The 15394-nt window shown below is 43.7% G+C and overlaps 1 protein-coding gene across 5 annotated transcripts in view; it reads left to right on the top strand.

Annotated features, from left to right (window-relative positions):
* The first annotated feature begins 234 nt into the window (after window positions 1–234).
* Window positions 235–15394, top strand: part of RUNX1T1 (RUNX1 partner transcriptional co-repressor 1) — a 153831-nt gene continuing 138671 nt past the window's right edge. For 4 of the 5 annotated variants that reach the window (XM_042972833.1, XM_042972834.1, XM_042972825.1 and 1 more), the window contains exon 1: window positions 289–360. Coding sequence is in view for 1 of the 5 variants with exons in the window: in XM_042972827.1 (XP_042828761.1) it covers window positions 333–360 (28 nt within the window). In the remaining 4 variants the exon portion in view is untranslated. Of the gene's footprint in view, window positions 361–15394 lie in introns of all 5 variants that reach the window. The other variant, XM_042972827.1, reaches the window with a different exon arrangement.

Genomic DNA, 15394 nt, shown 5'->3' with positions numbered 1-15394 from the left:
GTCTGCCACAGCAGCAACAACAGAAAAGCGGAGGGAGGGAGGGAGGCGGGAGGAGGGGAGCGGAGCTCCGCAAGTCTTGGGTTCTGCGTGGAGGCTGCGTTTGGCTGGCGTCCCCGACCCCGGGCTTTTTGCACCGCAGCTCACAGTGCGCAGCGCCGGACGGCCGCAGGCGCTCCGCCGGCGACTCCGCGGCCTCGAGGCGAGCGCGCGTGGGCGAGTGGCCGCGGACACTCTGGCCTCGCTGGGGAAGGAGCGCCGCGCCCTCGCCCCCTCGCCCCGCGGGCCGGCCGAGACGACGGGAAGTTTTATTTGCAGCTCGGAGCCCGTGGCGGATGGTGGGACTCTCCAGCCCAGTGCAGTGTAAGTGCCCGCGGGAGGGCTGGGCCGGCGGGCGGGCGGCGGGGACGGGCCCCAGGCTATTACGGTTAATTATTATTCTGATGACCGTCATCTTCATTTGGATTATTCGGCCGAGAGGCTGCAGGCTGTGCTTGTCGCTCAACTAGGGTAGGACTACACACGGGGCCGAGGGGAACATCGTGGGTGATTCCAGTCGGAGATGACACTGAACTTCACGGGTCAGCTAAGGATGCAATTTTCGCTCTTTGATTCCCCGCGCAGTCTTTTTTACAAATATTTTTTTCTTTCCCCTCTATCATAGCGGCATGTAAGCAGGAAGATGTTGCGTAGCTCCCACCCCCCACCCCCGGACAGAACAACTGGTCAAGGTGCCCACGGTGCGTTTGGCAGGTGGCCCTGAACCAGCGTCGTGGGGGGTTTTAACTAGAAGGGAGAGGCATGTTTCGATGGTGGAAAACTTAGCTGTAAGAGCAGGAGAGGCAGAGTGTTAACTTTGAGACCCGGCTGCGACTGTGGTCCGGGTGTTTTTAGCGGCATCTGGGCGCCCTGCGCCCGCCTGAGAACTTTCCCTGTTACTACTGGGCGTTTGGGGTGCTTGAGCCGGAAGCCCCCGGGTAGGGGGCGGGCGGAGTCTCCCGACCGGGCATCTCTCACCCCGGACGGGTCCGGGACTCCATCGCCGGCGATCGCTGGGCAGCGTCGCACCTGCCTTGACCTCCGCTCGGGGCCCTCGCCACTCGCCCTTTGGGGGGGCTCCCCTCGCATCCCCGTCTCGGCCTCGCGGCTCCCGAGCGGGGCGCGGAGCATTGTGCCGGGCGGCTGCTGCCCAGCGGAGCCCAGACGGGGAGCCGCGTCCGCGAATTCCTTTCGTTTTCCAGAAGCCGGTCTGGTGAGGCGCCCGGGCCCCGCTGCCAACCGCTCTCCGCGAACCTTAAAGGACTGTGTTGGTTGGCGCGCCCAGACCCCTCTCCCGGGGCGGACTTTGCGCTGGCCAGGACGCCTTAAGCAGAGACGGTTGTGTCGGCCCAAAGCGCTTAAGTCCATTTTTTGAACTCCCCGCCCCCCCCCTTTTTTTTCCTTTCCTTTCTTTTCTTTTCTTCTTCCTTTTTTTTTTTTTTTTCTTTTTTTTTCTCGGTAAGGGCGGTCAACCCTTGGAAAAGTTTGAGTACTGGGATGCCGGGAAGTAGGATGTGAACCAAGACTGTTACTAAAAATAGTATCCACCCCCTCCGCCCCAGGCCTTTCAGCTTGCAGGGTTTGCCTGGGGAGCCTCGCAGCCCTCGATCTCCTTATTCCTTGCTGAGCATAGGGGAGAAGTCTTTAGAACGTAGCCTTTTTTTTTTTTTTTTTTTTAAAGATTGGGCACCTCAAATCCCAGCTTGCCCCAGCCTGGCTGCTGCTCCCTGAGGGAACCTGCAGAATGTCGCTTTAAGGAATAGCTACTATTCCTTGTGGAGAGGGTCCTGCACGACCAGTCACTGAGGCCAGGGCGAGGGAGTGAGGACCAGGAGAGCTGGAGAGGCCACTTCAGACCAACTTCATGTGCTTAATGTAACTCTGAGCCCCCTTGAATTTTTAACTTCGCTTCCCTTAATTAATCTGCCCAGGGCCTGTGTATAAATGGCTGTCCACAGCTGCTGCAAATTGATTTATCCCCTGATAAAGGTCGGGTTGCTGACCAAAGCATTTTCTTTCTACCTTCTGTGTGAACTGAAATCTGTTTTACAGGTTTTTGTGTTTTGTTTTTTTTCCCCCTCTCCTAGTCTCCTTTTAAACATCTGTATGCTTTTTAAGTGCACTCAGTGGCTTTTATTATCTTCCCCCTCCCTTTGCATAAAACAGGAGTGGAACTGGTTCTGTGCCCAGTGAGCCCACACTCACTAGAATACAAATTGACCAGCTTCTCTGTGATAAACGGTTTGTTAGTGTTGGGGGCCTCCTTTTAGTTTATCGCTGTGTTTTGCCTTGACCATGTGAGTATTCTGCTGTGCCCAGTTTCTCCTGTCACACAGTTCCTTAGAAAAGGTCAACAAACACCATTGTTTCTTAAACCATCATAGCCCCAACCTGGGTGTTTATGTCAGCTGTGATGTGGACAAACAGAAGCAAATTCATACTTCTGTGGATTTTCCCCCTGATTTCTCCTAAAAGTCTAATTTGGTATTAACATTACGGGGGCTTTCAAATAGCATAGATAGGGCTGTCTGGTTTCCTTTCCTTTTTTTTAGTGGTTGTTATTTTTTAAGGGAGGTCTGATCATCTCACCCAGGATTCATCAGGGAATCTTAGTTTGACCCAGGCTTTTCTTACAGCCAGGATGGATGCTGAGGAACTTGAAGACTATCATTGATTTACTTGTACTGCATTTAACATTTGGTATTTCTTTGGTTTATTCTTTCAAAAGAGAAAATTCCAACCCAGTAACCCAGGAATCAGGCTCATTCTGGGTGCATGTTAAAAACCGACTTTACCTAAGATTTATGCTAAGAGAAGAACTTTATATTAAAAGCCTTTGTTTAAGCATTAATAATTTTGTTGTAAACCATTTAGACAGCACTTTATGTGGAAAGCTAAATATTGAGTGGGAGCATTTGAGTGTGTATTTCTCCACACCTAGTCCAGTTCATACCTAATAAAAGCAATGGGGAAAATGGTCTATTTTTTCTTTAATGTTTGGACAACTCAAAGCAGCCCAGAAGTCTTTGAAATGATATTTTCCTTTGTCAGCGTGGTCTCTGTGACCCACTAACACTTGCTATTAATTTGATTTTTCAAAAATGATTCTTAAAGGACCTTCCTAACAAGAGGCATTATACTTGCAATACAATGCAAACTGCACTATTCAATTGGAAGTTGCTGGAGAGAGTAGGGCAGTGTGTGGTTGCAGCCACAGCACTGCAGCTTTTTAATATTTTCACAATTTGTCCTTCCTGAAGAAAAGTGAAATCTTGCTCTTAATGCCAGCATTGGATGATGAGCTCTCCCATCGAGGGTGTTAGTCTTCATGTTTGCAGAGAAAAGAGCCCTTCAAAATTGCAAAGAAATACACAAACGTAAGATGCCATTATCATTTATTTTATTGGAAAATAGAAGCTTAGCCAAAAAAAAAGACTCACTTTTTTTTTTTTTTTTTAAACATTGAAAAGGGATCACGAGAAAGAAATGCTTCCAATAGGAATGCTGGCCAGTGGTTGTCAGTTTAGGACATTCTTCACTGTCAAATCCTGTTTCTCACTTCTTTGATATGAACATCAGCTGACAGGCACTGAATACGGAGCCTTCTTCATTGAGGTTTTATGCAGGCAACATAGCTCTTCATAGCAAAGCAGTCTGAAAAATTGGCACCTGCAGGATTTGCATGTGAAAAAAACCCCAAGTCAGTTGCATTTTACTGGAGTCTATTACTGTAAGTTATGTAAGTTCAGTGAGAAAAGCTATTTATTGCTGTTTGGGTGTTTAAAAGTTCTTTTGTTTTATGGACACCTTATTCCTCATATAGTGATCCACAGGCTTTATTGATAGCAGAAGCAGGGAGACGTGATCTCTGGCTTCATACAAGTGATTTATTATGGAACGGAGTAATTTTTAACCATGTGCTTACAGAGTGCACTTAGAGTCATAGTTAATTTTTTACACGTGGCTTAAAAATGATGAACTTAATACAACTTTCAGAGTCATCGATCAGAAGTTAAATACATAAAATTAAGTGAACATAAATATCCTTTGAAAGCAATCCAGGATTTTAAGTTATGTTCTTTACTAGCAAGTTAAAATCTGTAAGAAAAAAATTAAACCTGTCATACGTCTAAACTTGAGGAAAAACGTGCCCCCCCCACCCCGCACTTGTTAAATTGTCACTTAAGTGCCTTTTAAAAATATCATATTTGACCCTATTTATGCAAAATAATGAACAACGTTAAATCCACTGAAACACCTTTGTGAACCTGGTATTATCCATCACTGGGAATATTTTATCCAGAATAAGTTATTATTACCCAAAGAGACACCTTCCAACTTCACTTTTTTACAGCCATTAATATAAGAGTTCCTAAATAATGTTTAAAGAACAGTGAACATTTTATTAAAGCAAACATTAGTTCAGTTTAATGGAGGTAATTGTAAGTGATAAGACAGAGCAGGTTATCTCTGTGTTGTTTAAACAGAAGGAGCTACTTTGCACCATTTCCAGTGGCCATCTGTAGAAGAGAAGGGTTTGCACCTGTCTGTCCACACTAATTATAGATTAGGGCCAAAGAAATGAAATTCGAGGAGGTTTTCAGCTAATGAAATCCATACTGATTTTATTGTAAATGCGTTTTATGTAAAGAGGGTGATGGTTGAGTTATGAGTGAATAAATCGGTATGTAGCTGCTAGGCACTTGGTTTTGAAGCACAATTCTGCTGCATTAACCTTTGATATTCAAAAAATAAATAAATAAAAAGGACAAACAACTTAGGCATGGATGCTAGCCTTTGTTTGCCATCCCCAGCTACAATTTAGTGAGTAGCAGTGAGGTTCAGTGTACAATTTAAAAATGTGCTGTAAAGCAGCTTAAATGTTAAGAATATTCTAATGTGTTGAAATGCAGATGAAGAAGGGAGGTTTTGTTTTAACTTAGGTGCGTAAGACATTAGAACATTAGAAAGCTTTTTTTCTTTTATCTGCATTTCTGTTTCACATCCATGAGAAATTAAAGCAAAACGAGTGAGGAATGCGTTCTGCAATGAAAGGTCACATGAATGTCTACCACATCTGTTTATAGTAATTATGAACATAATTAACATAAGAATTACAAATGAAATAATGACAAGCTGAGCAATGAGATATTATGCCATAATGGTCATATGTTGGAATTCTCACATTATAGCACACTAGAATTCACATACTCAAAGAAAGAAAGAAAATGCTAGATTTTTATCTGAATTAATGCTCCCAAACTTATCTGCCTGGGGCAGATGGACTTCTTGCTCTTATAGGAAGGTAACCTATTATTAAGAAAAGAACTAGTTGAAATTAAGATTTCTGGTCTCCAGCTTGGACTTTAAGACAGCTGTGATTATAGAAACCACTTTCTGTTGTACGCTGATTCTGTGATTATACTTCTTGATTATTATATGGCGTTCTTCTTCTTTTTTTTTTTTAATTGAACGCTTTGCAGCAAAGTATTTGCTTTGGAAGAGAGTCATGGATTCTTCCCATTTGAGAATTGGTTGATCTTTTCTAGAACTGTGAGCCAAAAGTCAATGAACAAACAAGGTGGTACTAGGAATGCTGTGCATTTACAGAATAAGAACATTGGCAGATTAGGTTTTGCACAGTTTTCTTCCTGCCTTTAGTGTTTGGATGCTTTAAAAAAAAAAAAAAAAAAGTGAGCCTTTTCTGGGTTTGAAAGTGGGAGTGCATTGTTTTGTTTTTCTAAATAGCATTTTGTCCCCCAAAGAGCTTGTAAAAATGTAGTGGGCTTTTGTAAGTTGTATTTGTTCTCTTCCTAGAGTTGTGTTGGTTTTACAGGTATTTGCATGTCGGCTGTGTCCAAATTGATCTAACTAAAATGTAATAAAGAGGGAGGTATGTGTGATTGCGTCTGGTTATTCTGAATGCAGTTTTCTGTAACAGAGAAAAGGTGAAAGGTGAGCTTTTATGAGAACTCAAATGATACTCCAGAAATCTGTTATTCAACTTAAAACATGTCAGAATGACCGATTTTCACCCATTTAAAGTTCACTTGATTTTGTAAGGTGCCCTGCCAAATGGCTTACTTCCTACACTTGCACCCCTCTCTAACTACTGAACCTGGCCACTTTTTGAAGATTTATGGAGAAATATTACCTTGTTCTCGTCTCAGTGATAACCACGAGGTTTTCCACATTATTGGATTACTGGAGGATTGTGGCAGACCCCTTTTTATCTGACATTCATTGCATGACAAGATTTTTCACACGTGCCCTTCCCCCCACCTATGTCCAGCTTATTTTCACTTTGCCTTACCTGTCAAATTTTTTCCTAATTCTTTTCTTGGGGTGGGCGCATGGGGTTGGGTGGGAGCATGGGGTTGGGTGGGGGTGGGGGTGGGGGGTGGGGCCCACCACACATGAAACTGGTTTTTGGCAGAGTGTTCTGCAGGGGGTTGGTGATGAAACAATGCCTCTTCTCAAATTTGTCTCTAAGAGACTGTCTTCCTTTTCTGTGTTTTTCTCTACTAAGTAGCCTTATGCTTCCCTCCCTGCTACCGTTTTGTCCCTTTCTATCCAGATCCGTATATAAGCTATGTTATTACCCGGAGTTTCACTGCGGCTGGGGTTACAGTGTATGTCATGCACAATTATGCAGTTTATTGGCTCCTTCATTCTGAACTTGCTCTCTTCATACTGCAGTGAGAGCTTCTTAACCAAGCTTCAGTGCCTTGAAATACAACACAACCAAATACGCCCCCTTCCCCCAATAAAATAACCTTCTTTGCTGCATTATCTGCACTCCATTAAGGATCTGATCAGATGTTCAGATTGTCTGATGGGTGCATTTAAAAGTGAAAAGGGGCTCCCATGGGACTACTCAGGTGTATCTCCCTCCTGACCCTGCTGGGGTGGAGGGTGAACTCTGGTCTGACGGAGGAACATTAGCTCTTGCTTGTTCTCTGATTGATTCTCGGGCTCTGGGTGGGTGAAGAGCTGTGAAGCAGCTCAGGCTGAGATTGATTGCCTCAATTTCAAATTCCCACCTCCAAAATAGACTCTCAGATGTATACATAGGGAACCCCCTCCCCCAACACAATTTCTGGAGGTGGAGCAGGTGTCTAAGTCACCTGTAGCTACCAATCACAAGTGGTCCTTCTTATCACAGGGATGCTGGCTGCACAAGTCTTCTGCTGGGACACTTTCAAGCCCAGGGAAAGACATTTCAGATCTGTGTCCATCTCCATTGGCATGGGTAGGGGAGGGCTGGAATTTAGGAGTGCTGGGGCCCGCAAAGAAAGGGACAAGAACTTCCACTTGAGGTTGGTCTGGAAGACTGCAGTAACTGCTGTGAGGGCTCAAATAGGTTTGTTTTGCAAATTGTGGCAATTCGAATGGAGGTGAGGTGGTGAATGTCTCATTGTTATGCTCTGCCGAAAAGGGGACTCTTGATCCCTTCTGACCTTGACAGAACCTCCAGAACGGTCACAGTCTGGCCCTGGAACCTGGGCGATGCAGTTTGCTAGTCTGCATTCCTCCCTTTTTCTGGGAGGAGGGGTCAGTTTTGGGGATTGTAGGCACCCCCCAGCGCTGGCTGTCACCCTCAGCCAGCGTTGGGGTACCTTGTGCCCACTGGCCACCCCCCCCCCCCGATCCTGGGGCCTGAGCCCCCACCCCCTCCATCCCTTTTGGTTTCTTCCCTCCAGCCTGTGTCTCTCCCCTCTCCCTCGCTCCCTCTCTCTCCCACTTTTCCTCCCTCTCCCGCTCCGTCTCACACGCACCCTCTGTTTATTTTCCTGCTTCCATCTGGGCCCTGCTGATATTGTAATCACCCTGATGCACGTTGGCTTCTCTCCTCTCCCTCCTGCGCTCACACACTCACTCACACACAATGTGCCATCCTGACAAGCCTTTTACTTCTGATAAGCTCCGATGTGTGTTTAATGAATACAAAGCCGCGGTCTGGGTGCCGCCTCGGCTGCGGCCGCCTCTCCTGCGCTCCTTTGCCAGAAGGTAATCTCCGTGAACGGGGAGGGGAGGCGAGCGGGGAGGAAGGAGGGGTGGGAAGGGGGGGGTGGGGGGAGCGGGGAAGCTGCTTTTCTCTTTCCCTCTCTCCCTTTCCAAATGATTCAGAAGTCGATAAGACCAGGAGAAGTGAAGATGTAACATGTTATCTGTCGCTCCTCTTAGCTGGCGGAGAGAATTTACATTTAAAGATTAGCAGAGGGAGAAAGAGAAATCTGCCTTTTGTTGTGTGGGGTTGAGGAGGAGGCATCAGTCCTGGCCTGGACGCTATCTCCCATCACCTCTGCTATCCAGACAGGACTCACCGAGGTGAGATTACCGGAGGGCCTTATCTTTAATTGGGTTTAGTTTTGCCAGTCTGAATAGGTTTAAAGAGACTCGATAAAGGGGGAACAATAGATTATTTATTGACTGAATGCTGAAGCCTTTAGATGAAGAGGGGAGAGAAAAAAGCTGCTTAACAACTTGATTAGTTTATTTTAATTTTTATTTTAAGGTGAGCCTGTCTCTCTTGTGGTGCAGGGAAGGGCCGTGGAACTTAGGCGAAACTGAATGACTTAAATGTCTTATTCTCTCTTCATCCCCCACCCCTCCCCGCTGTCACTACCATCTCCCTCATTTTAACTGGAGTTTCAGGTACCCCCTCGGTTTAGGATTGATAAACTGAGCAAAAAGGGTAGTGGCTTTTGGAATTGATCCTTCGTGTTTGGTTTTGTGTGACTTGTTTCGAATGGGTGTTGGATTGATGTTAACGGTGGTGGCTACTTGAATGAGTGAGCAAAGGGAATGAAGGCTACTTTTAATATGCAATTGGTTGATTTTATGGTGTGGTTTCAACATGGTTTGGAGGAAAAAAACATCATTCTGACTCTGTTAGGTAGATTTGTATTTTGGATTTGAAACACGGAGTTTTTTCCTTGGAGTGGGTTTAAAAAAAGAAGAGTGAAAACATGTTTTATTGACTCAAGAGTGTCTTTCAAAAAATTACGGTATCAACTTTGTAATGTTCTTAAAATGGATAAAAGTGAAGAAATTATCGTTTGCCTCCTACACATCATCAACATAGGTGTTTTCATAGGTAAATATGATCCAGTAACTAAAAGCCTAATTAAAATTTGTTTAAAGCCAGGGGGGGCATGTTTCCTTGTTGAAGGCTGCAGATCGATTGGGTAAGACAATAGAGACCCATTATTTCACTTCCATTGACTGAGCATATTGACATTTCAGGTTTGCTGTTGCCTCAGTGAGCATGATGAAACACTGAAATTCACAGACCAACTGGCCAGAGTGGCACATACATTACCGTATGTCATTTCTGCCTTCAGGTTACCTTATCACCCAGGCAGAATGGGAATGGACAACCCGGAATCCTTCAGAAGGGGTAGAGCTCTTTTGGCTAAGAAACCGACAGGTAGCATGTCTCACGAGCACCTTTAATTTTACCCAGAATGGGGTGTCACAGAGAAACATGGGGAGCACTTTTGTTTAAAAAGCTGAGCTGCAGCCCAGCTATTAATCTTGCACATAGTGCATATAAGGACACCCATTTTCAAGATTGATCTTTACCTGGTCTCAGATAACTCCAGGGAGTAGTTGGTCACATCACGTAGGTGTTTACCAGCTTGTGCTTGGGTATTAGCTGTGCTGCCCCAGTCCGGGGCACTCAGACATTAGAGCACCTGCTAAATCTGTATCTATAAAATATGTAAGACCCCATCCCAAATAGGGCCTGACTTCGACTTTTTTGTTTCCTCTTTTCTTTTGGTGGGTACAAAAGCGAAAATGGGATATATATGTATTTTATGCCCATATACATGGTGTAGACCGTAATCAGTAAAAACAAATATGTGTATATTCCAAGCAGAGGCAGAGAAAATAGTAAGTATTTTCGTTATCTTCTTAGTATAATCTATCCTTTTATACACTTCACAGAGTCTTTGCATAACACAACTAAGTATTAGGCAAAACTGAGTCAAAGAAATTTGAGTCATACAGAAGTGAATATGGGGAAAAAAGCAGAAGGGACTTAACGTATTTTTTAAAAAGTTCAACGAAAATATAAAACTATCGTGAATATGCTTTATACACAGCAATTGTTGCCATCAAGTAGGTGACTGATGCCCTTTGCAGTGTTTAGAACAAAACTAGTCCTTTATACCATTTTCATGAAAATGTTAGGTTTCTATTTGATCAGCAGGTGCTGTTGAGATGAAAGCCATGTGTAAATTTTCAGAAGGCCAAAAGTGTCAATTCAGAAAAGGAAAGTGATAAGAGAAAATGCAATCAGTTTTCCTGTTTTCAATTTGTGCAGGATTTGAAGAGCTGTTTTGTTAAACCGCTGCATCTGCTCCAATATGAATATTGAGCCACTTCCACTAAAAATAACAGCCTATAATTTGGAAGCTACTGCAGCCTTTTGTTAGTGTGAGTGGGTTATTTAAAAACAAAAAAACAAAAAAAAAAATTAAAAAAAAAGACAATTTTCTATTCTGACAATCTCTTGCCTCATGTGCATTTTCATTTGTTGGCACTTTTAGCCTCAGCAGATAAATGGTATTATGCAATTAGGACCTTATCTTGTTTGACTGTGAAAGAGGTTTCCATAGGTGAAAATCCTGGTAATATAAAAAGGGTTCACACAAAACAAAATTTGTTTTTAAATAATCTGCTTAAATATAGTTATTTAAGTTGAGATATCTGTTCCTTGCATTCTCCAGTACTACAATTTTTAACTTGCTGCTGACTGTTATAACAAAGTTAACACTATTCCGTTGCATACTGAGCATTCTGTGATTTATTTCACCTTTAATATACCTGCAAATGTAAGTTTAAACTAATCAGGGATATTTTACCTAACAGGGCTTTCAGAATCATTTTTTTCATGCTTAAATAAAATGATTAAATTATGCTTGAGTGCCTGCATACAAAAGGTTTAGCTTCTATAGTACTGCTAATCAAATAAGTTTTATGGACAGGGAAAGCACCACATTAGAGAAAAATTGGATGCATTCTACCAGTGACATTTCTAGGAGAGACAAGTTCTTTTTAAATCATCTAATATTAATTAAGAAAACTCTCACACATCTTAAATAATCATAATAAAAATAATAGTTCATCCCTTTAATAAGAAAACGAATGGCACTGCTCTCCATGTAAAACTGGGCATAGAGAATTAAGGTAGGAGGGAGACTGATGACATTTGGATCGGGTTCAGTATTGACTCTGTGCACAACAGCTCTTGGCTTGACTTGAGGCTAGAGAAATTGGTCCAGGTGGAGACGTGATCACTCCACAGGCTCAGTTAGAGCTATGGCTTGACACTTGAATGGCCAGACACACTCTTCACAGTTAAGCTCAGAGTATCTCCAGAATGGATTAAGGGGAAGACGGACATGGGGACACAGTAGTAGGATGGATATTAACAAAGGCGGCATTTCTTCTGCAATGCCTGCTCAAAAGAAGAGGTAGGAGAGGTGTTGAGTGTGTGTACCTGTGATCACATGTATGTAACCAGCCAAAGAATAATGCTTTTAAGAAATGTCATTTCCAGTTGGATGCCAAAGTGTGGCAAATCTTTCAGAGACCTGGGCAGCCATGGGGGTGTATTCCCTGGTACAGCACCAAGTTCTTTGCCCCTCTCAAGAAATGGTATTGAATCACATATCAGTATAAGAAAGAAACGTGTCTGCGTTAGGGATGTGATCTTGTCACAAGTTGTTTTGTGCTGAAGCCACCTTCGGCGTTGAAGCCTCTGTACCTTGTAAGGCGTCAACAGGGGGAAGCTTCTTGTGACTCTTCAGAATGGTCATGCTTTATAAAGTGGCTCTTACATCGGAGCCACTGATAAAGCAATGCGCCACGGTTGAGGTTGAAGGCATGAGACCCTCCTGTTTGCCAGAGTTGAAAATGGTCAGTGCTGCTGAGAACCACTAGCAATTTCACTGACTGTGAGGGATCTACTTACAAACAAAACAAAACAAAACAAAAACTGCTTTGATAGCTCTAATTGAGATTACCTTATAATACAATTCCTGAGGGAATAGAGCAGGCATTTGTTTTGGAGATTTCACATTGGTCAAGCTCTCTAAAGCAAATCACCAGTTGAGTGAATAGGGCCTTTCGAATATAGATCTTGTCGGATGAGGACACAGATGTAGAAATTTCCCATTTGTCCCACAGTCGCAGCAGCTCTAAGTACCTTAGGGAATGTGATTGACTAGATTCATTAATTTTTCAACAGCTGGGTCCTAGACCACTTCTGAGTGTGCACTGACCAACCACCTAGTTGTTGGTCTTGGGAGAGAGAAGAACTGACAAATATTAGAGATCTGCTGTGAGCCTGGGGTTAACCTTCCCATACATTGTCATTACTGACTTTAAGTCAATTATAAACCAGCCTATCACTTCATTTCGAACACTTTGGAAATGTCTTAGTGGCTCTTCTGGCTAGACCTTTTGCCTTAATATGGAAACCCGAGATTTTCTTGTGTCTCCCAACTTTATCACCTGCTTTGTTCCCAAGTTTGAATAATTAGAGGCTTATTTTCTGAATACATGGCTTAATATGCTTCTCAGCAGCCACGATCTGTGCACCCATTGTTTTCTTATGCCCTCACCCCAGCCTAGGAATCAGAGTTGGCTACTAGCTGATAGACATCCTTGGATATGCCCAAGTGTTTGCCAGTCTGTATCCCTCAGTACCTCCTAATCCAGGCTTTTCCCTTACTAAATTGTGTTCCCTCGTCCTGCACCATACCAAAGCCAAGAGGAATCAGGTTGTTATTCCCTTTATTGATCTCTGGAGCTCTCTTCTGCCCAATGTCCCTCATCCCCGAGGCTTGGCCCATCATACTTGGCCACACTTGGTCATACTGTATTTTGATCTCTACATCTTCTACTTGGCCGGGTCCAACTTCCCAGTCATTTCTTAAGAGGAGAGGGATTCTGCACTATTTGGAGTGTGCAGCTATAGTTGTGTGCTGTAAAACGCTCTGTATTATAAAAAGAAAGATATGGTGTGTACATTCCCCTGACGGATGGGTAAACTGGATTTCCCTTTCCAGCTCAGTCACTGTTATGCTGTGTAGCCCGGGATGCATTCCAGCCTTCAGGTGAATTCTTCAGAAGTAAGATGAAGGGCAGATTCAATGTTCCTTAGGCTTCTCAACTCTCTCATGTATGAGTTTGCATGTGATGCTGAGAGGAGGCTTTTAAGAATTTCCCATGGTTAGGTGAATGAAAAAATTTCTTAATGTTTCATTTGGAGCTGGGGGCGCATCTCCCCTCCATATGGCTGGGAAATAGAATCAGTGTAGAACATCATTATCTCCTCGCTCTTCTCCATTGAAAAGAAGTGGCATTGAGCACAGGGAGACATTTTTTCCACAGCCATCCTGGATCTCAGATGACTGTCTAAAATTTTAGTTGTTACTCTATCTTTTTAAGAGGTGAATGATGGAGGAATGAGTCTGTTTATGCGGTGAGAAGGAATTAAATATTTCAGGTTTTGCTCAAGGAGAACAGCCTTTATGCTTTTACCTCATGGCTGCTGGACAAGATGAACTTGGTGCTTGGGGGCAGGAGTGAGGGGCTAGGAGCTAAACCATGGTGGTGATTAGTTGTGCTTACTAGGCATGCGCCGTATCCCGCTGTCTCAAGGTGTGGACTTAAGTCACTTGGAAATTTAGAAAGTGACCTCTATAAACCATTTTTGGAGAGAATTTGGTAAGTAACAGCTTCCTTAAATGAACAAGGGCACATTATCATTTGGTTAGGAGTCAGTTCTTAACTAAGACCGAAGTTACCCTATTTGTATTGTCTGAAGAAACAGTCTGCTGTTGGTTTTAAATGCCCAGTTATTACCAATAACACTTTGATTTCATGCTGTAGTTTTTCAACAGTTTAGGCATTATTAGAAGTTTAAGCCTAATTTGTGAAATTGTCAATGAGGGAACTGGGCTGGATTTCTTTGGAACTTAGGAGCTATGGCATTCCCGTACTTACGATTTGATGAAGGAGAGCACTTTGTCATCATCCAGGATGGCAGTAGAAACTTCTGCTGCTTACTAGGAATATCTGCAATTGGCAGGACTTGGAAGTTTGTTAGCAATGTAAGCCACGCGAATTAGTTTCGCTTCACTGGTTGTAGAAGACTTTTGTGTTGGCATTCGGAGTTCAGTGGGAGGCCAAATTGAAGTGATTTTGCTTTTCTTCTTTTGGCCACCAAGGAGAATGCCTTAAAAGTATGAGCTCTTGGTTGGTACCTCACTTGACTGGATTGGTCATTGCATCAGAGAAATAATAGAGAAAATGTCATGAGATGTCATGGCAGTTTGTCTACAGAAGCGCGAGAGCTAGGTGGCCGCTAATCATAGGAGAGGAAACAGTGCGAGCACAGCAATGGGCTAGAGGTGGTCGGTAGAACACGGGGAGGGAAAACTAGCTGTCTGATGCTATTATGAAGAGTATTTGAGAAGCCTTTGCCACCAGACCTTGTGGGGAGCGCCCTTGTGCCACTCAGGTAGGGGATCGGAGAGATCTTAGGAAAGAAGGTAGGTCGTGGGACCTGCAAATGCTGGGGTACAGTTGTGGTGCCAGGGAACCAGCACAGCAGAGTCGCAGAGAGCATTGCAGATGCACATCCGGTTGGGCAGACCGAGTACCAGCACCTGGAAGGTCATCCCCCAGTGGATGCTGCACGTGTGGTGCAAGTTGCACCTCAAATGCAAAGTCTTAGAAAGTCGGTTGGTCCGTGTGGTTAAAACGAGATGTACTGTGCCCCGTTCCCTAACCTCAGGATCTAGGAAGATGTGAGCTGTAAGACAGGTCATGAAAGACTGCTAGTTTATTTCCTGAATCTATGCATATGTTATGTACACAGTGATGAGCAAACACAGCTGGGAAGAACAGCAGATGATATTGGGACTGGAAATGTGGTGTTTATCAGACTGACATAGTAATCCTTGTTTCCCGTGAAAGTGTTCTTTTTAAGTGACGGTTAGGATTCTGTAACTTTTACCATGTGTCAGACAAGTATTCTCGACTACCTTTTGCGTACCTGTCACACATTCTCATTCTCATCTCTAGCTGGGTTTATTTAGAAATGAGGATTTGGCCAAATGTGGGTTTGACCTCTGATGGGAAGCAAACATGGACCATAAATTCTCATCCTTTTATTGAATAAGGATAGGTAGGTCCATTCAGGTCTAAATGGAACATAGATGTGATCAGTCTCCATCGACTTGTCCAAAAGCGAGCCTGGATTTGGCTAGAGGCAGTAGGTATAAAATATCAGAGGACAATATAAATGAAAGAGCAGTAAAATGAGCAACCCATT

Source organism: Panthera tigris, chromosome F2, assembly GCF_018350195.1.
Source record: "Panthera tigris isolate Pti1 chromosome F2, P.tigris_Pti1_mat1.1, whole genome shotgun sequence".
NCBI classification, from domain to species: domain Eukaryota; kingdom Metazoa; phylum Chordata; class Mammalia; order Carnivora; family Felidae; genus Panthera; species Panthera tigris.
Note: the sequence above shows the minus strand (reverse complement) of the source record. Positions and strands in the feature narration are given on the sequence as shown.